We start from the raw sequence: 27,667 nt of genomic DNA on the forward strand, positions 1-27,667 counted from the left end.
CTGACTGCTCCCTTCTCCTTCACCGGGAAGTCGAGTTTAGATCAGCACCTTGATCCCAGGCCCGATCTAGCCGACCTCGGAAGTATTCTTACATTTGTTGATCCACCCTTCAGGCAGTGTGGCAATGCTTCTGAAACATAACGTTGGTGTATTAATAGCGTTTTGAAAATGCGGTGAAGAATTAGCCGTCTGCCCGTGCCAAGCCTGCCTCCAGAAGGATTCAGGAGCAACGAAGTGATCGAGTAGTAGCCGACATATACTCCGACCGTGCGACATATGACAATCAAACGACAGCCTTAAAGGGCTTAAAACAGATGACGAAATAGGAGTTTGGTATATTGGGGGCAGACAGGGTAGATGCTGGGCTTGTGAATAGTGAGTAGCGGTGGGGATAACAAAAGCAGCAAAATGGATGAATTTAGAGAGTTGCGGTGTGTCGCGGTGTGTCGCGGTGAGCCGCGTCGAGTCAATAAAACAAATAGTCTCTGAATTTGATGCTTGACCGCTTGTTCAATCAGTGACAGAGGAAACAGACGTGGACCAACACGTATCGAGAGGGTTTGAATTAGTACATGTAGTCCCGAGCTTTCTCGTATCCTCAACTTTATCGACATGCTATTAGAAGCGGGTGAAGACTTCCGCGCGCAAGAGACGCTCCTTCTAAGCATGATCTCAAGCATAAATGATGCTTTGGGTGATGTAGTTCATACGGCCTACCTGCGCCGTTGATGACGATTTTCCAGTGCCACTCCTAGACACTCATACTCCCTCTTGATCGTCTCTCGCCCAGAGCTTGACGGTGCGGTCGTGACCGCTACTGCAAATCCATTTTCCATCGTTGGTGACGTCTGCGCTGAGAACATTCCCGGAGTGCCCGCTCAGGGTCTTGCAAAGGGTCCAATCTCCCTCAGAGAAGATCTTGATGTTTTTGTCGAAACCACAGGAGATGAAGAAGGTCCCTGCTTTCTTCGGGATTAAGTCTCCATTCTCATCTTTCGAAAGCTTCTTGCCACTTGTCGCCGCGTCTGTTCCCTTGAACCACTTCAGGTCTGTGACTCCGCCCACATTGGCGCCGATAGAAGTCGTCTCTCGCATGGCACGGATATCCCAGCATTTGGCGAAGCCATCACCAGAGCCTGAAAGCACACGGTAGCCATCCACGCTCCAATCCAAGGCATATATCGGCTTAATATGACTCTCCATGACGTACACAACGCGGCCTGTACGAAGATCCCATATACGTCCGATGCTGTCAAGTCCAGCGCTGGCTAGTAGGGATCCATCGGCATTAAAGCTGACGGTATAGACATCCTTGGAATGACCTTCTTGAATTAGTAGTTCTGTTGACGTATCAACGTCCCACAGACGCCAAGTTGTGTCCTCGGAAGCGGACGCGAGGTATCGACCGGAGGGATGGAACTCGACCCTGCAAACTCTTCCATTGTGGCCCGATAGCGTGGATAAAGGGGCAGTCTGATCGAGCGACCAGAGTTGCACGTTCCCACCACCGCCTCCTGAGGCGAAGTTCACAGACGAGGAGGAAACGCTGCTTCCGGAAAGCGTCGCTCCAGGTGACCACGCTACCCCTGTAACGCGATCGGTATGGCCACGATAGACCTGCTGCGTATCGAGGTTCGGCACGTCGAGTAGTTTGATACTTCCAGTCCAGTTGCCGGCCGCAATGTACTCGCCGTTCGGAGAGAACCGTGCAATACCCACCGGCCGGTCGGCGGCGACTTGCGACCCGTACAGCTCGAACCCCTGCAATCGATCCTTGATAATCTTGCGGTATTTGACATGGGTTCGGAGAACAATTGACGCTTCGTCTCGCTGGAATGCGACTCGTTCTTTCGCGCGAGGTAGCGAGTATCGTGCCATGTCTCTCCGTGCATCTAGCAGTTGTGGGACGCCTTGCGTGTAGAACTCTTCCTGCTCATCGCCTGACTGATCCTCGGCATCTCCCATCTGAGTCTCAACATAGCCATCTTCGCCAGCTTCCGCCTGAAGTGTCAGGATCTCTCGCAATCGATCTCGTCTATCGCCAGGTCCTTCTCCGAAGAGCGTGATAGGTTCGCCGAGACGACGCAGGCTGGCTTTGACGTTTGCATCGGCGGTTGGCACAGCTATGGCAGCTGCTCGGCGTTTATGTTCGAATTGTGAAAGGATGGCAGAGGCTTTCTCGCCAGCTCCAGTCGTGCCGGTCGGTAGGGTATAGTCACGATCAGTCGCTGTAGCATCGTCAATGACCATTTCTCGAAGCAAAGAAGCCCGAATTGAGAGTCGAATACTCACGGAGATCGGCTAGGTCAATGCCTCCCATATCTGTGTCCTGTACCCATCCTCCATCAGCTTGAGTTTGCGCGGTCAAACCAGGTAAAATCCACGTGCGGGTGTCTGAAAGAGAGAGCATTTGCTCTACACACGGTTGTGAATACCGAATTGCGGCGGACAAGCTCGAAGAATCTGCGCTTACCTCTACTTCCGCCTCTTCCACATAGGCTTGTCTCGATGGATGCATCATCTTTGCGGTTTTCTGGCTGAAGCGCAACCAGCGCGGGGAGGCGCAGTTCTGGTGAGGTGGTCGCGATACAGCAGAGGTGAGGAAGGACCGATTGTGCGGAGTTATCCAAGAATACAAATCAAGGGCTTTGGGGTGAAGAATGAAGTAGCAGATGTTGGGGTGGACTTAAGATCAGATGCTGCGGTGCCAGTCGACTGGACGCTAGTGTTCTGCAGCAGAGCCTCCGCCAAGCAATGATTTCATCTCGCCAAATCTTTCTCCCATCGCAGATCTATCTGGACGACTCCCTCCCCCATTGTTCACCCTCACGATGCAGCACCGCTCCCCCAGCTCCCTCCAGGCCAGCGACGCCTAATCTGCGCCCCCTGGCTTTGGCGACGGCCATGGGCTTCGCCGCTCCCGGCGCATTGGGGCTCTCAGAGAGCCTCGCATATCGCGCCAGCTCACCACTAGCACGCTCCCCCGGCTTCCTCCTCCTGTGCCTCTCAACCTCCTCTCTCCTCGCCGCCGCCTCTGCTACACGCGCCTACAATCCCCACGCCTGGAGCACCTCATCCGCACCAACTTGCCCCGTAAGCCGCCCTTTCAGCTCCACCTGCCATGCCTCAAGCACTGCGCCGACCTATACCTACCGCATCGCCGCCTCCTACTCCGCAAAGGGGCACCGCCTCGCCCCCGAAACAAACCTCTTCACCCAGAAGCCCTTCGAAGGCCATAAGAGCGCCCTTACCGACCTGAAAGAATGCAAGCGCCAGGCAGACGCCTCACGCCCGCGGCCGCGGAGCGGGCAAGACGCCTTCTTCGTGAGCCAAGTCGGGGCGACCTCCTCGACCGTCTTCGGTGTCGCGGACGGCGTGGGCGGGTGGGCGGACTCCGGGGTCGATCCCGCCGACTTCGCCCACGGGCTCTGCGACTACATGGCGTGCGCTGCGCGGATGCACCCGGCGGCGTCGACGAAGCCGGGGCCGCTGCGACCCAAGGATCTCCTGCAAGTGGGCTTCGACGAGGTCATGGCGGACAAGAGCATTGTGGGCGGCGGCAGCACGGCGAGCGTGGCGCTGGGTGCGGCGGACGGCTCGGTCGAGGTTGCGAATTTGGGGGATTCGGGCTTCATGCATTTGAGCATGCATGCTGTGAAGCACGTGTCGCGTCCGCAGACCCACGCTTTCAATACCCCGTACCAGCTTTCCAAGACGCCGGAGCGCATGCTGGTGCAGATGGCCGTGTTTGGCTCCAGCCCGCTGGCTGACTTGCCGAAGGATGCGAATATAACATCCCACCGCGTCCGTCATGGCGACGTGCTCATCTTCGCAACGGATGGCGTGTGGGATAATCTAAGCCCACAGGACGCTCTCGGAGTCGTCAGCAAGTGCATGTTGGAGCTCGGGGCGTGGGTCGAAAAGGGGGACCAGGAGCTAGACGTCAGCGAAGACCTGGCGACGCTCACGCAAGCAAACAAGGCCACCCAGAAGGCGAATGCCAAATCCCTCCAAGCGAGGCTCGCTTTCGCTATCACCAAGGAAGCGAAGGAGACGAGCTTGAACACCAGGCGGGATGGTCCGTTCGCCAAGGAGGTGCAGAAGTATTACCCTGAAGAGAACTGGCATGGTGGCAAGCCAGATGATATTGCAGCCGTAGTGGCTGTCGTGGTTGAGAACAGCACGGCGTAGACCGCTGTATTTGTTTCTCTCTGTGTAAGAGCTATTTGTATCAATTCGCGAAGCATGAGCCGGGTGGCATTGGAATCAACTTTTGGGTGGCCTTTTTTCAATTCATTAAACTCGTACATATACAGTCTAGAAGGGCAATTGGGTAAAGGAATCAAATATTTATAACTCTTACGCTATCTCCATCTGTCTCAGACCCACGAGAACAGACGACGTCCCTTCTCAGCGTGGTGAGCTTCATTACACCGTCCCGGCGCTCTATTCTCCCTCTATTTCAGCTTGTTATGTCCAGCACACCCTATATTAGGCGAGGGAAATAGGCCAAGTTATAAGGCATCGAGATGTATAAACGGGAGTCAGTCCGCGCGATCTGCACTCAATAATGGTATATTATTGCGAGACACCCTATATTAGACCGCCCGGAAGTTCAAAATGTACACTTGCTTGACACTGCTTGAGATGCTCCAACCCACAATCAAATCTTTGGGCTAAACGGAAAGTCTGAACCATGCAGACCAGATAAAATACCGAGCGCTCGTGTCACGACACCCTATATGGGAGCATTACAATAGGGCAGTTAGTAGTGGATCAAAGTGTATAAATGGTAGTCAGATCGCGCAAGGTAGATTCAATTCTAGCATGTTGTTTGGGGAAGTCCTAAATCGGACCAAAGGATTAGACCAACTTACAGTATAACACACTATATGAAGGGTAGCTAGTCCGTGCGGTTTGGAGCCAGTTTTGGCATGTTATTGGCGTGCCTTGTAACTCAAGCCACAGAAAGAAAGGCATACTAACGACGGCAGCCAGTCCACTTGAGCTCCACTTCCACTTAAGTATGATATCAACCTGTCGAATCACTTCACTAACAAGGTGTTCATAGGCACACTTCCAATGAACGATCTCAATGCTCAAATTTGCAATCCAACACCTCTGGATTCTTAAAAGTACAAAAGCACATCCACAACTTCCACCAATAGATACACTATGTACCTACCAGCCTCCATCTAAGCACTTCCTCCCACCCAACATGGGGAATAAAAGCCTTCCAACGACATTAACACGCCGACCTGTCCGTCTCTCTCCTCCCCACGGGACCAGGTCCGCAGCCAGCACCAGTGCTGGGAGTATGTTGTGCAGAAAAAATTGCCCTAGTGACATCAACTCCAGTGATGTCCAAAAGAAGCACCAGACATATAGACAAAAGAAAATGCTGTGCAGCGGCTGCCCAAATACGTGCAACAAAGCGTGCGTGTGTGGTGGTGGCATAGCCCAAGGTGAGGATATAAGTAACAACGAAAAGAGAAGTGCGAAAGAGCCCAAAATGGGGGGTGAGATCCTCCTCATACCATACGCCGTGCCTGTCCGAGGATATGCAATAAGTCCCGCAATGCACGAATTCCTAGGTACGCCGTCGCCAATGACAATGCTTTCTGCAAATTTGTCGTATGCACATATAAAAAAAAAAGTGGGGGGCCGGTTGGTCTATGTCGCAAAACTCTTCTTTCGGCCAAAGATAGTTCGCGTCCGTGACTTGTCGCGAGGCTTCTTCTCTGACGTGTCTTTCTTCGAAGAGCGACCTGATCGTGTAGACCTCGCGTCTGAGGATGCGTCGTCCATGTACTTCTCCTTATAGATCCTGGTTTCACGTTAGAATGATGAGATATGCAGTGTTCTGAGAGGACTTGCCAACTGTTCCCAGCCATGCTCACTCCCTTCGCTTCTGCCATTCGGTAAAATTTCGCCGCTTTCTTCATGTCCTTCTTGCATCCGACCCCCTGTGCATAACAAAAACCAGCCTCGGTGAGGGCATCTGGGTCTCCCCAGTTTCCAGCAATTTCATAGCACCGCAATGCCAGAGTTTTATCTTGCTGAATACCCCATCCGTTTGCGTACGATTGAGCAAGCTCATATATGGAATATGCAAATTGGGCTTTATGAGTCTTGCGTTCCATGATATCCGAGGGTTTGCCTTGTTTGGTCTGGTCCTCGTCCTCAGCTACCTCTAGCTGGGCAATGTCGACAGCACGGCGTAGCCATGACACACCTTCGGCTTCGTTCTTGCGCATACCCCATCCATGGCGGCAGGCAAGGGCATACAGGAGCATTCCGGTTGGGAGGCCAGCCTTCGCAGCAAGGCGAAGGTGGTAGGTTGACTCTTTCAGAGACCCAGCTTCATGGCAGGCAATCCCACGGTCCAGATGCTGTTCAGCAGTAACCTCACCAGAACCGGTAGGCCGGTTTGGCCGGATTGTACTATTGCTAGATGTGAGTGAAGGCGCACCGTGACGTTCTGCTGATGAGGTACGAGACACCGCAGCTGGCGGTGCGGGTTGACTTCTAGGTCTGTCCATAGAGCGAGGTGGTGATGGTGGTGAAGGTGGCCGTGTCCGCGATGTAGGTGCGTTGCTAGGACCATTGCCGTTTTGAGGTTGGTCCCATTGGATCTGCTTGTTTAAGAAATCAGCTGCGTTGATTGACTCTCGCTGAGGTTCTCGTCCACGGGGTAGATCAAATCGGGAATAGGTATAAGCTGGTACCGGGTGGTTCTGCGAGTCTGACGATCTGCGGAAGTCTTCGCTAGTCATGCTCACAGGGGTGTGCACGACGTCGTTTGAATAATTCGTGAGAGGACTGTCATTGGCATACTGCCTTGAACTGTCAAAAGAAGGCCTCATCATGGCGCTCTCGTCTGACGTTTGCCGAGAGGGCCCTTCAAATGAGGGCCGGATGTCAAAGGAAGGCCGGCTAGCACTGCTGAGTGGCCGAGAAAAGTTGAAAGCAGGGCGAGGTAGTTGTGTGCCCCCAACCGAATATTCGGATGATATAGAAGGCGACCGAGGAATAGAATTATTGATGAATGGGGATCCTGGAGAGTAAGGGTGTGAGAAAGAAGAATTTGTAGACATTTGTCGTCGCGGAAGTGAGTCGTATGAGCCTCCTAGGGACATGCCCTCGACTTCATCTGAGCTGTCGCCGGGAACCGAGCGGATGCTAGGGGAAACGCGAGGTGACCTTGACGGTGCCGGAGACCGTGGTGGCTGAAGAGCATTTGATCCATAGCCTCGTGCAGCCACGGAATCAATAGCAAGTGTACTTTGCTTAGGAGCCTGTTTAGAAGTGAACGGGTATGTTGCATTTTGGCCGAGATGTGAACCAGGGGTGACTGGAGTAGCTTCTTGGACGGGCCCTATACGGGGCTCCGCTGGCATTGGCGAATGTGTCCTAGATATGGCGAAGTAGTCCTGGTGGTTAGGCACGGGTTGCTCCCCCTCGTCTACCTTTGACAGGTTATTCCGAAAGGGGAAGGTCTTCTCATACGGCGCCTCATCCGACTGAATCTGAGGGTAGAAAGACTTGTGCTTGTTGTCTGGCCGAGTTTCGCGTGCGCTCTGGGGCGTGTGTTCTTCCTGGAACTCTGGCTCGTCTGGCTCGTCCTGGAATGGCAGCGATTGAGAGTTGGTAGACTCCCCCGATATGGATCGAAAGAAGTCCGGGCGGTTCCCAAACTCGTTGGCGATGGTGAGCGGCGGCAGCCTGCTAATACGACGCCCACCACTGTTCTTCCTGTCAAACTCCTGGGCGAGCAATCGACCTCGAAGCGCAAGCGCATCCAAGGGCGAGAGGGCTGGAGGAACGCCGCCAGACGTCGGACTGGGCAAATCGTTCATGACGAAGTCGGGGTTGCGCGATTGTTGCGCATCGTGGTTGGACTGGAAGGCCAGATTGTCCGGGCGGTCCAGGCGATTAACCATGGCTATATTAAAGGCGGATTACTAGGAGGGCGGGCGGTGGTGTTGTGTGGGCGCGGTGCCGGCGAGACCATAGGGAGGGAGGCTGTGGCAGGCGGTGGCGACAGCGCAGGGCGATGTCAGGAGAAGCGGTTAAACGTTGAAGAGGGGTGCCAAGAGCCGGACACGTAGCGACAGTGTGCAGAGGAGAAGCTGCGAACGACGGCATGCGTAGAGGAGGGGTGTGGGCAAGCAGGCCAGGAACGAAGAGCGAGGGACATGGTCTCGTGAAGCTGAGAATACGGGGTGTGCCAAGCTCAGGAGAAGACGGAGCCGTTATTGCAAGGTTCGATGCAACACCACCACCACAGCCAATCGCAGGCTCTCGGGCCCGTGCCGAGCAATCTGTGGAGAACAGCCCGCAAATAATCACTCGCAGCGCGGATCTGGGTCCAAATTGCCCGTCGGCGCTGTCTTGGCACGCTGCTGACTTTTTCTTATGAATATCACGCCTGTGAAGGATGCGGGAAGCGGACTCCCAGCCAGCACGTTCAATTCCGAAAATAGCAATACATAGCCTCTTGCTCAGCATTGCTCTGTTACGTCACTGTCCTGCAGCAAGTCACGACCCATTCGAGGTTAGTGGCCTCGGTTTCCGTGGTCAAACGCTTCACGCTTCACGCTTCACCGAACAGCGGTTCGCTAGAGAAGAGCTTGTTTCCATACGTGGTACAGAACATGGATGACAGGAGATTCCTCGAACGGTCCATCGCTCACCGCATCGATCCACTTCCAATTCGCCATTAGTCCCCGTGGAAATACAGAGCTTCCACGACCCGAGAACACATCCCCGTTGCCTGCCGTGCTCTCGTCGAAGCAGAGCCGAGTTCCACGCCATAGCTCCTAAGCACCGCACCCATTACCTCACACAACCGACTCGACCTTCTCCCACGACTGCGTGCTATCTTCCAATTGCGGCTCGGCCACCTCCTCCAGTGACACGCGCCGTATCCCCAGCATCCATCCCACCAGCCCTGCCGGAACCCAATTACCCACCACGTCATACGCCACGCTCCCTCGTCCCACCCTCCACACCTTCCGCGGATGCTTCTGCGTCAGCGCGTCGAAAACAGCATTGTGCAGCTCTCGCAGCGCGCTTCCTGACGCCGCACTGCCATGCTCGTTGAATAGCCCTTTGCTCCCCGCAATCCGGCTCTGCGTCACGTAGTTGTGCGCATAGTGTGCCCTCGCCGATGCCGGCCAAGTGTAGGTCTTGGGTCCACCGATGGACTGGAGGTGTTGCTTTCCGCCCACGCTTCCGTAGTCGAATGTTCCCAGCTTGAATTGGCACACGTCAATCCCTAGAGTGCCTAGTTCCCCCCTAAGGGATGTTGTGAACCCCTCAAGCGCCCCCACGACGGCACTCTCAACTCCGTGGAATGGTGGTCTTAGTGACGAGACAATACTGGGTGTGAGGACTAGCACTCGCGCTTTGAATTCGCAGATAGTAGGTAAGAATGCTTGGGTCGTTGCAATCGTACTCAGCACCTTTGCGTTGAGGGCATCTGACCAGAGCTCCGGGGAGACTGTCTCGATCGGACCCGAAGGGTATATAAGATCCGGCACGAGGATAAGACCGTTGAAATGAAGGTTATGTGGGGAGGCTCCTGCGAAGGCAAGATGTGGACTCAAAAGTAGGTTGTTAAATCGCTCGATTGCTTCCTGTGCGTTTAGCGTCTACACCATGGGTTAGCATCGTGGTCGAAGAGGCCAGTAGTGTACCTACATCAACAATATCAAGATTTAGTGGCCTGATGTCTACCCGTGCTTCGCTTTGCACTGTCTGCTCCTCTTCCACACTGTTTACGACGACGTACACGATAAATCCCCGCCGTTCGAGATCCAGCGATATCGACTTAGTAATGGGTGAGCTCGGGGGTCCAGCAATCACTGCATTCATCAGTCTCCGTCATAATGCCCAATATAAGCAGACTTCATACCGACAACCTCCCGCCTTGCGCCGTTGCTAGCCCTCCTCGCCCTCCGCTTCCGGCTGTATGTCTTCTTCTTCCTGTAGATCAGGAACGACCCGGTTCCGACAAACGCAACAAGCGCTGCAGTCACCGCTCGGTTTTTTGATATCCAGTCCTGCACACGTTCGAGGTATCCGGGTGGTATTCGGGAGAATGCGCGTGGTGGGGGTGGAGGGGGCCGGACCGCCTGTGGAAGCCAGTCGGCATCTTCAAGTTGCTTTCTTATAGTACCTGCTACCCAGGCAATGTGTTGGTTTGTGTAGTCGGCGACGCCATTGCCGATCTTCTCGGCGCTGTTGAAGATCTAGAGATGTTAACGAAAGCGTCTTTGAGGATACTCGAGGGTGGTCTCACGCTATCAAGGAAGTGTTGGTCGTCGGCCGTCATGGCTGCTGACTTTCGGGAGAAAAAAGTATTAATAAATATAGAGCTCGATGGCTACAAGAAACAACAGAAGAGACGTTGGAGATGGAGCTTCACGATGATGGAAGGGCCGTGGTGCATCGTCGTCATGGCGGGAGTTGTGGTGTTATCGCCGAGCACGTGACCCTTACTTATAGTGGTCTGCGTTGATTGGCGATGGCAATGCTGGGTCCTTCAGCCTCGCCGTCAGCGACGACATTTGGGGGCCTCGAACCAGGTATAACTGTATAGGGTTGACTCTAACAGATAGCAACGCGTTCTCGAGGACTGGTTGCCCTAAATCTCCAGCGACCGCTTTCCCTCACAATACCTAGCTTTCTCATCAGCGTCGTGAATGCAGCTTACGTGGCCGAGTTTGCCTTCGCGGACGTAACCTCTTCCATAATCCTCTTCTATGTCTTTCCATGCTGTCTCGCCCTTGAGCTTCTCTTTTCACTGAGTTGCTCATTCTCAGATTTCCTCTTCATCAAACCCCAGCTGCGGCCCACCGACTAAGGCCTGCGCGAAGCCCCGCCTCCGTACAAAGGCATTTTTAATTCCACATTTATTGACTAGCTTCTGAAACACCATGAGCCGCACAGGTGGATCTGCAAACATGAGGGAGATCGACTCCCATTTCGATGCTTACGAGCATATGAAGCACCTTCCGCGTGAGCAGGAGGCTCTTATCATGCTTCGCAAGGCTGCCTCGGCGGCTAAGCCTATGATGAGGAAGCGCGGTTGGAAAGTAGGAACTCTGGCCGAGTTTCTACCAGATACAGAGAACTTGCTAGGTAAGAAACGTATCACGCAACCTAGGGCTTAGCCTGATTATCTTCTAGGGCTCAATGTCAACAAGACAGAGAGAATTCTACTTCGGCTTCGTTACCACCATGATTCCCGACAGTTCCTCCCACTGGAGCAAGTTATAGATACACTACTCCACGAGTAAGACCCCAACGAACCCAACACGTGCTGACTACTAACGCATATAGATTATCACATATCATATGGGGACCGCACGACCAAAATTTCCAAAACTGCTGGAATGAGCTTCGCGATGAGCATCAGTCTCTTCTTGCCAAGGGGTATACCGGCGAGGGCTTCCTGGGACAGGGCAAGAAACTGGGCGGAAAACGTGTCCCCTTGACTGAAATGCGGCGACAAGCTCGCGCTGCCGCTGAAAAGCGACGCTCGATCAGCGCAATCACTGCTGGCTCTGGGAGGAAGCTCGGTGGCTCGCCTGTTACTCCCGGTGTTGATATGCGGAAGGTTATTGCCGATGCTGCAGCTCGACGAAACTCGATCACTGAAGGTTGTGCCTCTGGTAGCAAAGAGGCAGGCAAACTGTCAACAGATGCATCGAAGGTTGGCTTCCGAACAAAGGCCGAAGAAGACGATGCAAATGATCGTGCTATTGCACAAGCTCTACGAGAACTCATGGAAGAAGAAGAAATGACGAGGCTAGATGAACTCTATGCACCAAGCGGAGCTGGAGGCCTAGCATGGGACCGCGAAAACGGCCTTTCATTCGACGACCTCTCACAACCTCAATCTCCAGGTCTGAGCTGGAACAAAGAGAAGGGCTTAATACTGGACCATCCAAATCCACCTAACCGCAACAGCCGTCCAGTTTCACGACTCCTCACCGAGAACCCCGGCCCCTTTCGAACACCATCATCCTCAACAACCTCATCAGCCAATCGCGCCAGCAGACCCCCCTCTCGCCTCATTTCCGAAGACGAAGAACAGCGACGTCGTTCAAAGGCCCTCCCGAGCATCCCCGCCTTTGAGCAACCCCTCGAGCCTGTGCCGTCCAGCGACCCAGATAAGTGGGCATGTCCGCAATGCACACTACTAAACCACCTCAACTTCCTCAGCTGCGAAGCCTGTGGGCTGGAGCAGCCGCCTCAGCCGATACCCAGGAACAAGCGGTATGGACCCGCGCAGCGTCCACCACTGCCGAAGGCTCCACCAGCGGCTAGTTTGCGGGGACCGGGTGCTACGCCTTTCGAACCAGCGAAAGGACGGATTGGGTGGAATTGTTTGAATTGTGGGACGTTTATGGAGAATCAGTGGTGGACGTGTTCGTTGTGCGGAACTATGAAGGCAGAGTCATGAGGGGTGGTGGGAGGTTTACGAAGTCATGAACGCGACAACTTGGGGGCAATATATCTTTATCAAGGTACCTGGATAGCGACGGCGTAAGGAATATCTTGATTCCTTGGGGATTGGTGGTCCGCGCCGGGTGGTAATAAGCAGCGGAATAGCAGGATTCAATCCACTCTTACGCTCACGTGGGTTGATTCGTAATGCAGGGGCAAGATGTGACGCATGATGCTTCGGGTTTAAGGTTTTGCTGTGCAATCACAATAGTTCTCATTCTACTCTTTCCTTGTGCTCAATTGCTCCTCCACTATTACCTGCTGTTGTGTCTTATCAGCTACGCACTCAGCTGCAATTCCCCCCCTCCCTTCACCCACCCATCCTAGGTTTTTCCCAAGAGCCCATGTGGTACGTGTGGCAGAATCATTGCTGATTCCATGATGCAATACCACCAGAATACGTCCCATCTCACTGCACCACTGTCTGAGGGGCTTCAGCGCATTATCAGAAATCAGTATGAAATGTACATATCTAGATAGCTTTCTGTCTAATAATCCATCATGTCCCCTGCCATGGTCCGCTGGTACTTCTCCACCACTTCATGGCACCTAACCATGACGCCCGCCGCCAACATCCTCACCTTTTCATCCTCTTCCGCACCCGCTCCCAGCCTCTCAAACACTCCCCTTACCCACTCTTGCGTCTCCAACAGCTCCTTCGCGTGCTCCCGTGCCAACCGCTGCTTGTCCTCATTCGTCTCGAGCAGCGTCAGCAGGGCAAACAACAGCGCCGCCAATATAAGCGGATCTTGCACCGCCGCACCTCTCACACTCAAAAGCAGATCCCATAGCTCCGATGTCATTTGCGGCAAGCTCAGTGTACTCGGCCCGCTCGCGTTAAGTAAGATGGCGAGGGTTTGCAGGAAGGGAGGGAGAAGGTGCGGCGAGGTGTAGATGTTGTCAGGGTCAGACGCCTGCATATGCGTCCACCAGCGGCCAGTGAGTGGAAAGAAGAAGTTCTGCGCAACGATAGCGGCAAGGGCGTTCGGAATAGGCTTTTTACGCTTTGCTTCGACAGCCATGCGAGAAGAGAAGGTGCGGATTTTGAGGGCGTTAGGCCCGGTAAGACTGTCGGCGGCTGAGGCTGCCATGGGCGATAACATGAGGTGTTCCATTTTGTTGGACAGAGCGGCTACTGGTGTTGCTTCGGCGGCGTAAAGTTTGTGAAGTTTTGGAGGGAGGATTTTGGAGGGGAAGGAGGAGGTAGGGGTGGTCAATCCCGTGGAGCTGTTCTCGAGTCCTGCTAGTTCTCGTGCACCAAGCCCCATGGTCGTGAGCATGGCAACTCGTTGGGTTAGGGAGTAGTCTCCGGAAAAGAAAGAACGTGCGAACCATTGGCCCATTTGAGCTGGTTGAGCGAGTAACGTGGCTATTAGAGCTTTCTGCCGCATCTCTGAGAAGTTCTCCAACTCGAATGGATCATTTAGTCCTACGAGAGTACTCGCTAGTTGTTCGATATGGTCGGTCACTTCTTTACCAAAGTTTACCTTTTTTCGAATGAGGATAGCAGCAGTAGAGAGCGCTAGTTGGTGCCGATCATAGTCCTCGTTTTCTTTCAGGCCAGCTATAAGATCGCGGATGTACCTGAATATGTTAGCCAAGCGGTATGCATAGTAAGGCATAAGGTCTAACATACACAGGGGCTGTAGGCTTGTTTCTTTGGACCATTGTGGGGTCATCATCTTCGTCCTCTGGGTCTGAATCTGGCTTTCCATAAGGAACAAGATCATCGTCTTCCGATGAATCCAATATCTCGACGATTCTTGGGCCAACGATCTGACTAGAATCAACGGCCGTTCGCTTTGAACCTACCTTGGGATGTGGAGCTTTCGGTTGCTGTTGAGTTTTCTTTAAATTCTGCTTTGATTTATCGTGGGTTTCCGTCCGCTTCGTATCCGGAGAGATCAGGTCGCTAGGATTGCCCAGTGGATCTTGAACTTGGGTGAGCTGTTTATACCACTTGACTTCCCCTGCTTCGACCTTGTCAAGCTCGAATTTCATCCTCTTATCTGGGGTATCTACGAATTCAGATATCACGGTACCGACCACGATTCCTAGGAAGCGAGCTCTGGGTGAAGATGCTCCAATTCGATTCGACATTCCGTTTCGATGGACACTAGAATTCGACAAGGCCGCTAACGACGTAGGCTGAGATCTATGCACGTACCCACATGCGAGTAAGAGAGTCTGAGAGAGCGCTACACTGTGTAAGACTTGGGACGTGAGATATTTACGAATCTTCTTACCTTCTTGATGTAAGATCGGGGTATGTCTGATGTACATCTGGTCGCCAAACGAAGCGAGACTTCGATCCATGATGGCCTGAAGCCTCCCTGAAGAGCCGTAAGTATGTGGTCTCGGTATATCGAAATGCCCTCGTCGTACCAGCTTCAGTAGAAAGCGCAGCTATCATGCTTCTACGGCACGCTAGATTCATATCAACAGCACCGCTAACGGCGCCTGTCAGTATGGAGACCAGGTAGTCTGATAGAACGTCATTTCCCCTGATCAAACTATGGATTAGGCCGGCAACTCCTGAGACCATGCGAGATCTCTTCAATGAGACCTCGTCTTTTGTATTGGGAATTGAGTCGAGATAATTTTTAGAGAGGCAAACTATGGTCGAGTTCATGAATTGACGTTGCTGATAAGCTGCGAGGCGCTGGAGTATGCTCTGAGACCTGGAACTCAGATCAGGATCGGACAGCTCCGAGAGTAGAGGACTGATCAAACGATCTAGGATTGTTAGATAGATCTGAAATAGACATCGCTAGTACACTTGCCCGTATGCCCAAGCATCAACGCTTTACCTAAGATAGTGGATATGCCAGCTTTTTCGTTCTCACTAGAAGCTCTCATCCTTTTAATCATTCCTACGATGTTGCGACCTAGCCAAGTAGCATACTCCCTTCCTTGGGCAAGCCACGCATCTTTTCGACCCGTCCTTGAGATTTCCGACGTGTCTTCAGCTTCAGCCGCAATGGCTAGTACCTTGCCAGATGCTGTCTGTGACACGTACTCTTTCCAAATCAGGGTTTGCTGAACAGTGTTAGGCGCAAGTAAAATGACATCAGTCCAAATTTGCCAAGATATCTCATCACCTCCCAGGATGCGAGAAAGAACATCCAGGAGGTCTTCGATATGTTGAGATAGATTTCTGATCCCCTCGGCCGGTTTGCTTTGCTTTGCGTCGGCGATGAGAAGTTTGAGTCGGGCAATGACAGCCCCGATTCCGCTCACACTTTGAAGGCATCGAATGATCTGATTGCGACAAAGAGGATCCTTCGAGCTGTCTGTGAAAGACCTCCAGTAATCTGGAATAGTGACACCGACTAAGATGTGGATGATTTGAGCCGCCAAAGCCCCTGGTAATAGGATTGAAAAGGACTGTTTGCTGTGAACAGCAGAGGACAAGTATCGCAGGGCTTCCCCGACCGTTTCATAGTCTGGTTGAGTCTTGAGTGCTCCTAAAACGTCCTCTGGGGATTCGATCACAGCGACCCTAGATCCCTGTTGCTGATTGCTTGACCCATGGGCAGATGGTGTGTCTTTCACCGTGGAGATAGTGCGCACAGGCTTAAGAAAGTCGTCCATGTTTTACTCTCCATGGACTGAATTTGAAAGCAAGCTGTTGCGGTCAAGGAGCTGTCGAATGAGTCCTGAAATCTTCATCCCGAAAAATAAGACTTCATGGTGTTTTGGTGTTGAAGCGGGCAGACGGTGGAGGTGAATCCAAAAGGTACAAGTTTAATAAGGTGGCGCTACGCCTTATGCACGGGCCTCCTTCACTAGGCGACATCGACCCGTATAAATGGATGCCTGTCCTCGATTGCTTCAACTTCACGCAAGCCGTCGTCCTGTTACCACTACTATCAAATGGCAGCAGACTCCGCCCTCACGAACGGGGCCGATTCCCAGAGACTAAGATGGTAAATCCGGATCTTCTCAGGCTATTTTAAGCTGCTAACTCTAGCCCGCAGGAAGTATCTCGACAGGATTCTAAGCCGGCCGGGGCCCTTCACAGATCCAGATTGGGAGCCCGGTGAAGCAGTCATCGAAGGCTTGTCTAGAGCAAAGATACTGTACGGACGCAAATTTGCCTTAGTAGTGACTGTCTGCTGACGATCTCTAGGGTCATGTGCGCTCAAACCGAGCAATTAAGTCCTCTACTGAGCTAACGTCGTGCAGCGGTGCAGGTGGTCTGGGATGCGAGATTTTGAAAAATCTTGCTCTCTCTGGTTTCAAGGACATTCATGTCATTGATATGGGTACGATCTAATGCCCAGCAGCTCGATTCAAGGCTGACCCTAGTTCCAGATACCATCGATGTTTCGAATTTGAACCGACAGTTTCTCTTTCGTCACGCCGATGTAGGCAAATACAAAGCTGATGTCGCTGCACGTTTCGTTGAGAAGCGGGTAAAGGGCGTTAAAATCACGCCATATTGCGGCAAAATTCAGGACAAAGACGAGGACTATTACATGCAATTTGCAATGGTCGTATGTGGACTCGATAGCATTGAAGCCCGTCGCTGGATCAATGCCACCCTCGTTGGATTGTTCAACGAAGAGGACCCGGACAGCTTGAAGCCTCTGATTGATGGCGGAACGGAGGGTAAGTTAACGACACTCGGCCTTCTTTTTGTCTAGGTCTAACGCTTCATAGGATTCAAAGGGCAGGCAAGGGTTGTATTCCCTACCATGACATCCTGCATAGAATGCCAACTTGATATGCATGCACCACGTGCAGCGGTGCCGCTTTGCACGCTAGCTACCATTCCCCGACAACCTCAGCATTGCATTGAGTGGGCTCACATCATTGCCTGGGAAGAAGAGCGCAAGGGTAAGAGAAGAGCAAACCGTTGATTTTATATTGTGCTCATTGTGCTCTAGACATCACCCTCGACACGGATGACCCAGAGCATATTACCTGGCTCTTCCAGAAGGCCTTGAAGCGAGCCCAAGAGTTCAACATCTCCGGAGTCACGTACTCTATGACCCAAGGCGTCGTAAAGAACATCATACCCGCCATAGCATCAACAAATGCTATCGTTGCTGCGAGTTGCTGCAATGAGGCCTTCAAATTGGCTACCAACAGCAACCCGTTCTTAGGCATTCCTGAGACCGACAACTATATGATGTATACTGGGGACGAGAGTATCTACACTTACACTTTCCAGCATATCAAGAAGCCAGATTGCCCCGTTTGCGGCAATCTCGCCAAGAATCTTGAGGTAGACTCCAAATCTACGTTACAGGAGTTCATCGATAGTTTAGCAGAGAGACCAGAAGCGTGAGTTGACCGGAGCCAACATGTTAGTTCAGTTGTTGACTATAACGCAGACAACTTAAGAAGCCCACCATTCGAACGGAGGCGAAGTCCCTGTACTATCAATCACCTCCGGCGCTCGAAGAGCAGACAAGACCTAACCTATCCAAGAAGCTCAGCGAGCTAGTATCAGATGGGGAAGAGGTTGCTATACAAGATCCAGCTTTCCAGATTGCGTTCAAGTTCAAGCTGGTCTTCAAGAAGTGATCACGTTTCTTACCAGCGAGGTGCGATCGTGAGGGTCTATCCTAGCGAATGAAATGCATGGGGATATGGCGTTAATGTCACATGAGCTCTTCATACGACTTCACAGACAGAACAATCCTGGTCTAGTTGTTCTTCCTTAGGGGTAGAAATTGGTGATTACTAGGTGAATTTGGCCTGCTCAAGCTAGAGGCCCTATTTCCACATATTGAAGAGTCATTGAGGCTCCCCAAACCATTCACATGTTGCTCTAATTCGCGTGCGCGATTGCCGACGAGAGGTAAGAACGTCGAATGCGATAGGTTTGAAGTAACTCTACCAACGCGAGAACATGGAACGGCTCAAAACATGTTCTGGAAATCCATAACTAAGCTTAGCTTGGATTTTTAATCCGAAGGAAATCCTTCAATCCTACAAATCTGACTCAGACGACCGTGATATCATAAGCATAATTTCCTGGTGAAATTGTTTAGGAGAAACTTTGAGTGAAGCTGTCTACAATCGGTCCCTTAACTCGTAATATTTGCTTCCATTTGAATTAGAACAGCGTTCATGTGACCGTGAATGTCTAGGCCTTGAAATAAAACGGCGACGTAAGCAGCGACGTAACCGAATGACAGGTCCCCTTTACAGGGTTCTCGGCGATTTCAAGAAGTTCACCTACGCGTTCACCCCCATCGTATCCGACCATAATTGCCAGCAGCTTGCAGAAGATGCTGTGGCAGCTTCTCCACCTCCTCCCGCCAGTATCATGACAGCCTACGACGACTATGGCTTCCCTGTAGGCGCTCAAAACCAATATCCTCCACCTCCGAGCTTCGCCGCACGTGTGCTACGCCAACTCCACGCATTCACTATACAGTATATCATACCATGGGTTCAAGAAAAGATCCAACAATGGAGAACTGGACGTTGGACTATTCGTAGCGTCTTGACGCTGGTAAAGGGGATAGCACTTGTCTGGTTTGTGGTCCTTTACTGTGGGGAGCGATCAGTCTTCACAAGTAGCGTCGCCAATTGCCAATGGGATAATTGGGAGAAATGGGTTCGTTTCTCTTTCACTTACTACTGCCAGATTCGCTCCACTCTCTGTGTGTCAAGATACTGATTGTACGTAAAGCCCCAGGACGCATCACCGCATAGACTCGTTTTCGTAGCAGATCCTCAGTTGGTAGATCCGCATACCTACCCCGGACGACCCTGGCCATTGTCCGCACTGACCGTGAAGTTCACGGATGTGTACGTTCGCCGGACATTCTCCCGTATACAAACGGACCTATACCCTGACACCGTATTCTTTCTGGGAGATCTGTTTGACGGCGGACGCGAGTGGTCTACCCGGTCAACCGTCAGTCCAGAAGCACAATGGAGGAAGTATGGCGACAGTTTCTGGCTCAGGGAATATAACCGCTTTGGTCGCATATTTTTCGACCATTGGGGCGATGGAGGGATGGCACCGAGGCCTGGCCAACCAGGGCGTAAAATTATCAGCAGCTTGCCCGGTAACCATGACTTGGGCTTTGGGAAAGGCATTCAGATGTCAGTGCGCAAGAGATTCAATGCGTACTTCGGAGACGGCAACCGGATTGACATCATTGGGAATCACACATTCGTGTCCGTGGATACTGTCTCGTTCAGCGCCCTAGGACAGGAGGACCCGCATTCGGTTGAAGATCTATGGAGGCCCACCATGGACTTCTTGGATAACGTAAAAGCTAATAAGAGACGAGCGATGTTACGGGAGCTTCGACTCCAACAAGGCCTTCAGCCAAATCTACCTTTCAAACACACATTATTCGACACGGAGGAGCTGGCAAAGGCTGAACTGCCTCGTTTCGAGGACGTCCTTTCCGATTTTCCAACCATACTACTCAGCCATGTCCCACTTTATCGTGATAAGGGAACCCCCTGCGGGCCAATGCGGGAACATTGGCCGCCTTCACCACCACCCAAGGGACAGAAGGAGCCTTTAGAGATAGACGAGCGAAACGCGATTGCAGTACGGGGAGGCTACCAGTACCAAAACGTCGTGGCCAAAGAACTCACCAAGACCATCACTGAGAAGATAGAGAACATCGGGTATGCGTTTTCAGGGGATGACCACGACTACTGTGAGGTTGTGCACCGCGGATACTCATCTGCTGGTGGTGGCATCCGAGAGATTACCGTCAAGTCTATCTCCTGGGCGATGGGAGTCCGAAAGCCCGGCGTTGTGATGCTGAGTTTGTGGAATCCCGTTGATAGCCATGGTAACAATATAGCTACCACCAACGGTGATGGGTTTGAAGCTGGAGCTCCTACCGTACAGAGCCATTTATGTCTTCTACCTGACCAGCTCAGCTTGTTCATCCGTTATGCCAACCTCTTCGGACTCACGGTATTCCTCCTAGCTATTCGAGCTATGCTTGTTGCAGCCGGACGTGTTTCGTCGAACCTGACTCACGTCGACAGCCCCGTCCTTCCAACTTCAGAATACACATCCTCGGCGGAAACAGAGAAGGCTGAGCTCTGTTCCCGCCAGTCGGACTCATTCGACGGCTCTTCATCTAAGTCCTCTGCTTCGGCAAACCAGAGAAAACTGTCCATTCGAAATTCGAATGCACGAACTCGCAGCGCCAGTCCTGCAGGTGGATATGGCCTTCCTGCTACAGAGTCAAAGTATACATACCCCTTGGTTCAGCATGCGGGCTATTTCCCGCGATCGGAGTCACCAGAACCTAGCATAAATACTAGTGCGAAACGGAGACCGAAGAAGCTAAAGGGATTTTCACTTTTTACTGCGGAGTTAAAATGGAGCATCGTAAGAGTGGGGAGCATTGTATTTGTCTGGTATCTTTGGTTAATATGGAATTGGTAGTGGCTGGAATAGAGCATTGTATGATTAGCACTACGACTGTATATAAAATAGCAAAGCTTTTGATTACGTTACTCCTACTTTCTACGTGACGTTGTACTAGTAGGACACTCACACCATCTTGCTTAGAATAGTCGTAAGAAAGGTTGTCTCTCATATTGAAAGTATGGGGATTCGTTCTACGGTTGATCTGTACTCTAAGCACGTGCCTACCGTCATCTCGAATTCGATGCTCGACACACCTCCGCCCACGAACAAACCACACCATCCAGTAGTCACCATGCCACCACTAGATGATGACGACGCTTTGCTTGCCCGGCTAAATGCCCTTAAAAGATCACACGTAGACCTTTCGAATTCGCCCTCCGTACCTTCCCCCTCCGTATCGACACCACCTCTCAAAGATGAGAATGACCTCGCCGCCCGCTTCCGAAGGCTAGGCGGTACAAACGCTAGTCCAAGTACAACAACCCCGGCTATAGCTCCGGGTGCAGCTAGTTACCTTGAAGGAGTAGCTGAAGGTATCGGAGAAGGTTCGAAACATAACGAAGTAGACGAGAGGAGCTTGGAGGAGCTACTGAAAGAGCTAGGATCTGGGTCACAATGGGGTATTGGCGGGAAAGACGAGGGTGATTTCGGAAAGCTAGTAGAGGAGGCACGGAGAATATTGCCAGAGCTTAATGAGGCTCGTGAGCATGCTCGAGGGAATGGAGAGAGCCGTAGTGGGGACGCGGAAGTAAAGGATGAGAAGGTGCCCCATGAGGGAGAGGAAAACGAAGATAATGAAGACGAGGATGCGATGGATGAGACAGAGGCAGATGAATATATTGCACAAATCTTGGCAGATTTGGAGCTTCAAAAGAAGCATGGTGGTGCGGAGGATCAAGACGATGCGTCGAATAGTGGTGGAGAGCATGAGCAGCCTAAATCGAAGGCCTCAGATCTAGAATATAAAAGTGACGATGGAAACAAGAGTTCCGAGGAACCTACAACACCATCTAGACTTAGTAGAGGAGACCTGGAACTACCGGCTGCTCCATCTACTCAGCCGATTACACCTGCAGATGACGACGACGATTTCGCTCGCTCAAAGACGATGGAAGATGCCCTTACTGCGCGAATGAATGCGCTGGCTCTCCCCTCTGCACCTTCTTTCCATCCCTCCAAGAAACCGATCAGAGTCACAAAGTCAATACCTTTCAAGGATGAAGAAATCGAAACGTGGTGTGTCATATGTAACGATGATGCTACTGTGAGGTGTAGAGGATGCGATGGAGACCTCTATTGTAGGAAGTGCTGGGCTGAAGGCCATATAGGTGAGAGTGCTGGCTATGAAGAGAGGAGGCATAAATGGGTGAAGTATGAGAAGAATAAGGATTCTAAGTGATGAATCAATTCGATGGGCGTCCGTGGATACTCTACCTATCATCTCGCGAGCCACACGACATAGGGAAGACCCAGGATTGGATTCAACAGTGCTATTACTCAACGAATCTTTCTCCCCCGTTCTGCTGTCTAATATGGTGTCTTCGAACCAGGGGCAACTCTGACGTTAGCTCTTGCTCTGACAAGAGTCAAAGGCAATTTTTTCTCGGAGTCCGGGACCAAGGCATTGCTGCAGGAGTCGTAAGTCTCTGCCCTTACTATTCACAGTGATCTCACTAATATTTAGTGACAGTGAATATCATCCCCTATGAGCATCACAGATCTATGGTCTACAAGAGCAATCATGGTCTCTTCGCTTGCTTATTCATAACAGATTTGAAGCAAAGTGTCGCATACTCTGGACCAATGGCGGATGAAGTTCTCAGAGTCTCAGATTGTCGCTCGACTCCTCAAAAGAGAGGGAACACTCAGCACAGCGCCTTCACGGCCCCCCAAGGCCTTCTGCTTTGAGTAACTTCGGCAGTCCTATGGGATCGGAAAGCTTGTCAGCCCCGGTTTGTCACGAGTGCAATAGCAGAGATCATCTAAGTGGAATATGACTGGTCCAATGCTCTTATGACCATCCTGTTCAATTGCTCAATCGTTTGCAGGAGTGAGCTGACTTCACCGCATGACGAAGGGGAGAACGCCATGCGATTCGACTAATGTTACTGCGGTGGGCCGGTCTACTTAAGAGAGGTTTCTTAAGCACTAGGTGGTCGATATTACAAGTCTTCAACACTAGCATACCTTGCCAAGTAGAAGCCGACGAAACAGAAATTTTAGAACACCATGAGTAGGACTGACGCATTCGCGCCACGACCCACCTTTGACTCGGACTTCCTGCTCATGCCCGAATACTCAGGGGAAGCCGCCTGGAACCTCATCAAGAAGCACGACAGCGTTACTGCTAACTCCGCTGGCTTTACTAAAGACGATATACCGCTGCTTGTCACGATGATATTCACAGAAAAGTACTTCGTTGACAATGGCGACGTCATGGGGTTCGGCTGGAAGCACGACAAGGACGGCAACGTCGTGGACAGGTGTTGGTACTGGAAACTTGACCATGACGAGGGGCCAGAATTCAAGAAGGAGGATGGGATCTGGCACGTCATAGCCAAAGACGATGAGAATGAGATGGAGACAGACGGTGCGTTGAAACCTATGAGGGAGGTATGGAAAGTTTGGCGTGAGGCGCTTGACCTGTATTACAGTGAGTATGGGTATGAGTTTATGACAGTCTGAGACGGGCCATGTGGTCGTGTGAGGTGGGTCAAATGAGCGATCGGCAAGCATTGTGGGTGAATTCACGTTTGTCGGAGAAGGGAGTAGAGAATTGCTGTTTGCATAGAGCGTCCTATTTAAGAGTCTTGGGGATCCTATGTGCTTTCGATTTCATCACCCAATACAGTTATGTCCGCCAGGGAACGATCCGATTCCAGGCATCTCATAAGTCCAAGACACAATTTCAAGAATATCATAAGAGTCAAGGAGATCCCAACAAGCGCCGGCTGGTCGATTTGCAATCGCAGAGACTCCAGAAATGTCCTCCATTTATCCACTTTCGAGAAGGCAGACATGCCGGAGAAACTCATCGCAGTTTTCGCACTTAACTTTTTCGAGGATGGAAGTCACGCAATTGGACTCTGCTGGAGCGATGATGTGGACGATCCCTTTGGAGAAATGAGATGGGGTCGCAGAGTGCGGGCAGAGGAGAAATATAAGTTTAAGCGTTGGGAATGGGATGAAGAAGGGAAGGCTAAAGGCGAGACAGAGGCTGCGAAGGAGGAGTGGAAGGAGTGGAATGGCATGATTTTGAAATGGTTCGAGGAGCACCCGGTCTACGACTGAAGATTTGGTAGCTAACATGGAATGAACGAGCTAAGGGGGCTTGATTTTCCCTTCAACAATGTTTCTAAAACGTGATGTACTCCTACATAAGAGAGCGTGTTTGGCGTGACGAAGTCCAACTCTGCGCTCCTCGGTGATGCCATCTAGGAGCTTTTCTCTGCTCACAGAGAGTAGAGAGGCCAATAAAAAGACCTAATCCTCGGGAAAGAGACACGCAAGAAAAAGAGAGGTTGATCTAGGACTACTTGTACCGGCCCAGAATATAGAATAGGACTTCCTCCAATCTTGGCTTAGCCTATCAGCGATTAGCACTGAAGGGTGCTTCCTTTCTGCATTTGGTATTTTTATGTATATGATTTGCTTGGAACGATATACGAGATTTCCATGTAGAAGTAATGGACATGTCCTGCTAAGTAGGTCGTCTGCAGATCCTTGGCGGCGTGATCTCGTGTTTGTGTTTCGCGTCTTTTGACGCGCTTCTTTCAGCTTTAAAGTATTCTATGAAACGTGCACACCTTGACTCTTCGGGCTCAAAGTCCTATTAAACATAACCAGATGCTCGGACGTTTCATAAAACACCCCAAATCCACGAATTTCGAAGATGATGACAGCCGACCGTCGAAGCGACTGCGACTGCAGCGACTAGACACTGACGACGCCTCAGAGACCGCCTCTGCTCCACCATCGCCCAGGCTTGGGGCCCGAGATCGTGGCGATGATGGAAGCGATGATGAGGATGGAGATACGGCATTGCCCATTCCCCACAAGACGGATCTCGAGAGCGCTCTACCACCTATCAAGACCGATGAGGAGGCGATTGAGGAATACGAGGCCTTCAAAGCCTCCCAGGATCAAGACGCTGCGAGTGCTGAAGGACGGCTGAGCACTCAGAACTGGATCCGTGGCAAAAGCTCAATATACGTGGACGCTTTTAATCTAGCTCTTGACACCGTTCTGGACGAGGAGAGCCATCTGTTTGATGAAGCTGAGATGTCAATTTTCGAGCGATGGCGAGAGTTAGACTATGAGGCCCAATACTTGTAGGTCGATACGTCACTCTAGGTCAAACGAAAGCTTTATCTAGACTCCGGAGCTTACATAGTCTCAGATACGTCCGATTGTTCCTCCGAAAGACAGCCAGTTGGCATCGTATCAACTCGCTAGGTTATCATAGTGATATCTCGGACCTTGATACCTCCATACTATTATTACAACAGACCAGACCTCTACCATCCTCCTCCTCCCAAGAACACGCAAATCCAGGCGAATTGGAACCACCAGCAGGGACTACACTTGGTGCTGCGTTTACCTTTGCGGATAGGTCTGAGGATGAGATAAAAACACTGGAAGAAGCTTCATCTCTGCTGAAGTTGGACGAGCTTAAGGCTCTAGCAAAAGACGCAAAAGTACAAGGGAGGAATAAGGGCGAACTGCTGAGAGCATTACGCCGAACAAGTCAGAAACAAGTTGGATTGGGATGGGTTGGCTTGAAGCGCTCCGACACGGATTCTTCAAGGCGTTCATCCGCGTCTGGTCTGGATAATGAAGCTGCCGAAGCTGATGCAGAAGATGATAACAGCTCAGAGGCAAATCGGGACTCTCATTTTACTCGTAAGATACTTCAAGAGACTGGGCCATGTATCAGACTATCACTAGCACCGTTAAAGCTCTTTGAGAGGGTTCATCTGGTGTTTTATCGGTCTACGGAATGGACTGAAAAGTCCCTGACGGCTATTATACTGGCTAAAATTGCGCGGCGCAACTTTCCGGAATTCATTGTTTCGCGATCAGCCAACGTATTCTCTTCACGTGCGAGTCTGTTAGAGTTTGAAGCATCTATACGAACCCAGTTTCGAATCGACAATATCCTCGAGTTCAACGGCAGACCTACAGATTCAGGGCTCCGGGAGATCTTGAATATCTTCGAAGAAGTCTATCCGCGCTGGCAAGCCTTACTGAAAGAAGAGCAAAGGAAGGAGGACAGTGTCTACCAAAGTGGCGAAGGCGCCTATCTGCGTAGACTGTCACCAGCATGGGTCTACACCCGTATCGTACACAAAGCTGCATACGTCGTTGGGAAGCTCAAGCAACATAAACGCGAGCACGAGCTTCTTTCCGAGCTTCTCGCTCAACGGTTGTTCCATGCCTCACGTAGAGGTGCATGGTACCAACGCAAAGCCCTACTAGAAGAACACTACATGGCCTTGCTAACACCCGCCGATGGTCGCAGCGACGACGCACAGAAGAAGCACTGGAGACGCATTGCCCTCCAGACATGCGAAGACGGACTACAAGACAACATGGTCCACATAATCCACCACTACGACCTGCAAAAACGCGTCAAAAAGCTCGAGAAGGCCATCAAGATAGCCAAGCGTGCCCAACACGATTTCTCCCACGTCCGCCTCGCCGCCGCCGTCGAAGTAAACATCGAAGGCATCCGAATCGAAAAGGAGGACCTCCCGTCACTTAGACGGAGAAATAGCTCACCACACCCAAACAGCAGCAAACGAGGCGCCAAAACCATCTGGCTCGACCCACTCGAAGACAACGACGAGTGCTCTGTCGAAGCTATGTGTCTCTCACATTACCGCTCGCAAGGCTGGAAGGGCTATCATAGCGAAGGCGGCATCGTGCGAACACTGTTTGGCTATCTCTTCTTCGACGTGCTCTTCACGTATGTCCCAAACGTATTCCAGACCCCTTACCAGACATGTCCCCTAGATCTCCACACCGACGCCTTCTTCCCAAGTCGCATCTCGGAAATAAACCGCCGCCTCGTTGAAATCGGTAATGGCGACGCAGAAGCCCTCCTCCGTAATGTGTGGAACGAACACCACGAGCGCAAAACCTGCGTCGTGGGTTTAGACTGGTCATTCGAGCTCGACGACTTGATCGAGATCGTGCAATGCTTTGACGGAGGTGCACTGGCCACAGTGTGTAAAGTTATGGCACAGGAGTATGGGCAGAGGGGCGGTGGCGTGCCTGATTTGTTTCTGTGGCATTCGGAAAGGAAGGAGGTGATGTTTGCGGAGGTCAAGAGTGAGAATGACCGGCTGAGCGATACGCAGAGGCTTTGGATTCATGTGTTGACGGGCGCGGGGGTCAGGGTTGAGCTTTGTCATGCTATTGCGAGGGAGGTGAGGGTTGTGTAATTTAAGATACAGATAATTGGAAGGGAAAGTCATCGTCCTGCCGTATTCGTTGCTTTGGATATTGACGTTGAAATCCTTCAAAGATCTCAAATGCAGGATGGCTTATTACCAGCGCCTGGTCCTACTGAGGCAAAGGAATACCAATATTGGTATCACAAAAATATACGAACTTTCAAGTCATATACAATACGTTCGACTCCCACCGCCGCTCTCCATACGTAACGTAACAAAAAACGAAGCCCCTCCGTTCCGCCCTCTCCAACCCTCCGTTCCGTCCTCTCCAACCCTCCCTTCCCATCCTAAACAACAAAAATCTAATCCTCGACCC

The 27,667-nt window shown here is 51.6% G+C and overlaps 12 protein-coding genes across 12 annotated transcripts; 8 read left to right on the top strand and 4 right to left on the bottom strand.

Moving 5' to 3' along the window:
* Positions 1-517: 517 nt before the first annotated feature.
* On the bottom strand, positions 518-2,637 carry BDZ99DRAFT_82243 (U4/U6 small nuclear ribonucleoprotein Prp4). The gene is made up of 4 exons (XM_033728928.1): positions 2,474-2,637; positions 2,389-2,415; positions 2,293-2,329; positions 518-2,228 (listed from the first exon to the last, which is right to left on the bottom strand). Exons 1-4 carry the CDS (start codon positions 2,519-2,521, stop codon positions 760-762), a joined length of 1,581 nt encoding a protein of 526 aa, XP_033573589.1. The 5' UTR covers positions 2,522-2,637; the 3' UTR covers positions 518-759.
* A 186-nt stretch (positions 2,638-2,823) lies between these two features.
* On the top strand, positions 2,824-4,564 carry BDZ99DRAFT_465423 (5-azacytidine resistance protein-like protein azr1). Its single transcript, XM_033720542.1, has one exon. The coding sequence runs from the start codon at positions 2,905-2,907 to the stop codon at positions 4,189-4,191; it is 1,287 nt and encodes a 428-aa protein (XP_033573590.1). The 5' UTR covers positions 2,824-2,904; the 3' UTR covers positions 4,192-4,564.
* A 1,109-nt stretch (positions 4,565-5,673) lies between these two features.
* On the bottom strand, positions 5,674-7,859 carry BDZ99DRAFT_448035 (uncharacterized protein; the record flags this gene model as incomplete). Its single annotated transcript, XM_033718043.1, has 2 exons — positions 5,674-5,817; positions 5,874-7,859. The coding sequence occupies 2 exons, from the start codon at positions 7,857-7,859 to the stop codon at positions 5,674-5,676; spliced, it is 2,130 nt and encodes a 709-aa protein (XP_033573591.1).
* Positions 7,860-8,456: 597 nt separating this feature from the next.
* BDZ99DRAFT_510371 (DUF1776-domain-containing protein) lies at positions 8,457-10,436 on the bottom strand. The gene is made up of 4 exons (XM_033724468.1): positions 10,307-10,436; positions 9,920-10,256; positions 9,706-9,869; positions 8,457-9,656 (listed from the first exon to the last, which is right to left on the bottom strand). Exons 1-4 carry the CDS (start codon positions 10,337-10,339, stop codon positions 8,844-8,846), a joined length of 1,347 nt encoding a protein of 448 aa, XP_033573592.1. The 5' UTR covers positions 10,340-10,436; the 3' UTR covers positions 8,457-8,843.
* A 534-nt stretch (positions 10,437-10,970) lies between these two features.
* On the top strand, positions 10,971-12,475 carry BDZ99DRAFT_393174 (zinc ion binding protein-like protein; the record flags this gene model as incomplete). The annotated part of the gene is made up of 3 exons (XM_033715834.1): positions 10,971-11,148; positions 11,197-11,302; positions 11,350-12,475. The coding sequence occupies 3 exons, from the start codon at positions 10,971-10,973 to the stop codon at positions 12,473-12,475; spliced, it is 1,410 nt and encodes a 469-aa protein (XP_033573593.1).
* Positions 12,476-12,571: 96 nt separating this feature from the next.
* Positions 12,572-12,927, top strand: BDZ99DRAFT_82321 (uncharacterized protein). Its single transcript, XM_033728930.1, has one exon. The coding sequence runs from the start codon at positions 12,667-12,669 to the stop codon at positions 12,844-12,846; it is 180 nt and encodes a 59-aa protein (XP_033573594.1). The 5' UTR covers positions 12,572-12,666; the 3' UTR covers positions 12,847-12,927.
* Positions 12,863-16,113, bottom strand: BDZ99DRAFT_448045 (uncharacterized protein; the record flags this gene model as incomplete). The annotated part of the gene is made up of 5 exons (XM_033718044.1): positions 12,863-14,103; positions 14,156-14,717; positions 14,766-14,852; positions 14,905-15,255; positions 15,297-16,113. 5 exons carry the CDS (start codon positions 16,111-16,113, stop codon positions 13,008-13,010), a joined length of 2,913 nt encoding a protein of 970 aa, XP_033573595.1. The 3' UTR covers positions 12,863-13,007.
* A 243-nt stretch (positions 16,114-16,356) lies between these two features.
* Positions 16,357-18,490, top strand: BDZ99DRAFT_448049 (uncharacterized protein). Its single transcript, XM_033718045.1, has 8 exons — positions 16,357-16,448; positions 16,500-16,601; positions 16,652-16,657; positions 16,708-16,787; positions 16,837-17,133; positions 17,185-17,361; positions 17,412-17,811; positions 17,862-18,490. Exons 1-8 carry the CDS (start codon positions 16,396-16,398, stop codon positions 18,052-18,054), a joined length of 1,308 nt encoding a protein of 435 aa, XP_033573596.1. The 5' UTR covers positions 16,357-16,395; the 3' UTR covers positions 18,055-18,490.
* Positions 18,491-18,710: 220 nt separating this feature from the next.
* Positions 18,711-20,976, top strand: BDZ99DRAFT_421709 (uncharacterized protein). The gene is made up of 2 exons (XM_033716957.1): positions 18,711-19,096; positions 19,172-20,976. Exons 1-2 carry the CDS (start codon positions 18,803-18,805, stop codon positions 20,906-20,908), a joined length of 2,031 nt encoding a protein of 676 aa, XP_033573597.1. The 5' UTR covers positions 18,711-18,802; the 3' UTR covers positions 20,909-20,976.
* A 209-nt stretch (positions 20,977-21,185) lies between these two features.
* BDZ99DRAFT_489851 (uncharacterized protein) lies at positions 21,186-22,292 on the top strand (the record flags this gene model as incomplete). Its single annotated transcript, XM_033723018.1, has 1 exon — positions 21,186-22,292. One exon carries the CDS (start codon positions 21,186-21,188, stop codon positions 22,290-22,292), a length of 1,107 nt encoding a protein of 368 aa, XP_033573598.1.
* An 830-nt stretch (positions 22,293-23,122) lies between these two features.
* Positions 23,123-24,184, top strand: BDZ99DRAFT_479051 (uncharacterized protein; the record flags this gene model as incomplete). The annotated part of the gene is made up of 2 exons (XM_033722210.1): positions 23,123-23,546; positions 23,745-24,184. 2 exons carry the CDS (start codon positions 23,123-23,125, stop codon positions 24,182-24,184), a joined length of 864 nt encoding a protein of 287 aa, XP_033573599.1.
* A 555-nt stretch (positions 24,185-24,739) lies between these two features.
* BDZ99DRAFT_510377 (uncharacterized protein) lies at positions 24,740-27,542 on the top strand (the record flags this gene model as incomplete). The annotated part of the gene is made up of 2 exons (XM_033724469.1): positions 24,740-25,224; positions 25,293-27,542. The coding sequence occupies 2 exons, from the start codon at positions 24,740-24,742 to the stop codon at positions 27,337-27,339; spliced, it is 2,532 nt and encodes an 843-aa protein (XP_033573600.1). The 3' UTR covers positions 27,340-27,542.
* Between the last annotated feature and the right edge of the window lie 125 nt (positions 27,543-27,667).

The sequence above is a fragment of the Mytilinidion resinicola genome (assembly GCF_010093595.1).
Source record: "Mytilinidion resinicola strain CBS 304.34 unplaced genomic scaffold BDZ99scaffold_15, whole genome shotgun sequence".
Classification (NCBI taxonomy): domain Eukaryota; kingdom Fungi; phylum Ascomycota; class Dothideomycetes; order Mytilinidiales; family Mytilinidiaceae; genus Mytilinidion; species Mytilinidion resinicola.

What these genes read in the sequence shown, in the direction of transcription:
- BDZ99DRAFT_421709 (XM_033716957.1), top strand. Translation starts at nt 18,803, where the DNA reads ATGACAGCCTACGACGACTATGGCTTCCCTGTAGGCGCTCAAAACCAA. An exon ending in GGGATAATTGGGAGAAATGG is followed by an intron (nt 19,097 to 19,171) that starts GTTCGTTTCTCT and finishes TTGTACGTAAAG; the next exon opens with CCCCAGGACGCATCACCGCA.
- BDZ99DRAFT_510371 (XM_033724468.1), bottom strand. Translation starts at nt 10,339, where the DNA reads ATGACGGCCGACGACCAACACTTCCTTGATAGC. An exon ending in ACCAACACTTCCTTGATAGC is followed by an intron (nt 10,257 to 10,306) that starts GTGAGACCACCC and finishes TAACATCTCTAG; the next exon opens with ATCTTCAACAGCGCCGAGAA. An exon ending in TAAATCTTGATATTGTTGAT is followed by an intron (nt 9,657 to 9,705) that starts GTAGGTACACTA and finishes CCCATGGTGTAG; the next exon opens with ACGCTAAACGCACAGGAAGC.
- BDZ99DRAFT_465423 (XM_033720542.1), top strand. Translation starts at nt 2,905, where the DNA reads ATGGGCTTCGCCGCTCCCGGCGCATTGGGGCTCTCAGAGAGCCTCGCA.
- BDZ99DRAFT_82243 (XM_033728928.1), bottom strand. Translation starts at nt 2,521, where the DNA reads ATGATGCATCCATCGAGACAAGCCTATGTGGAAGAGGCGGAAGTAGAG. An exon ending in TGGAAGAGGCGGAAGTAGAG is followed by an intron (nt 2,416 to 2,473) that starts GTAAGCGCAGAT and finishes AACCGTGTGTAG; the next exon opens with AGCAAATGCTCTCTCTTTCA. An exon ending in CATTGACCTAGCCGATCTCC is followed by an intron (nt 2,229 to 2,292) that starts GTGAGTATTCGA and finishes ACGATGCTACAG; the next exon opens with CGACTGATCGTGACTATACC.
- BDZ99DRAFT_448049 (XM_033718045.1), top strand. Translation starts at nt 16,396, where the DNA reads ATGGCAGCAGACTCCGCCCTCACGAACGGGGCCGATTCCCAGAGACTA. An exon ending in CATTCATGTCATTGATATGG is followed by an intron (nt 16,788 to 16,836) that starts GTACGATCTAAT and finishes CCCTAGTTCCAG; the next exon opens with ATACCATCGATGTTTCGAAT. An exon ending in TTAGCAGAGAGACCAGAAGC is followed by an intron (nt 17,812 to 17,861) that starts GTGAGTTGACCG and finishes ACTATAACGCAG; the next exon opens with ACAACTTAAGAAGCCCACCA.
- BDZ99DRAFT_82321 (XM_033728930.1), top strand. Translation starts at nt 12,667, where the DNA reads ATGCAGGGGCAAGATGTGACGCATGATGCTTCGGGTTTAAGGTTTTGC.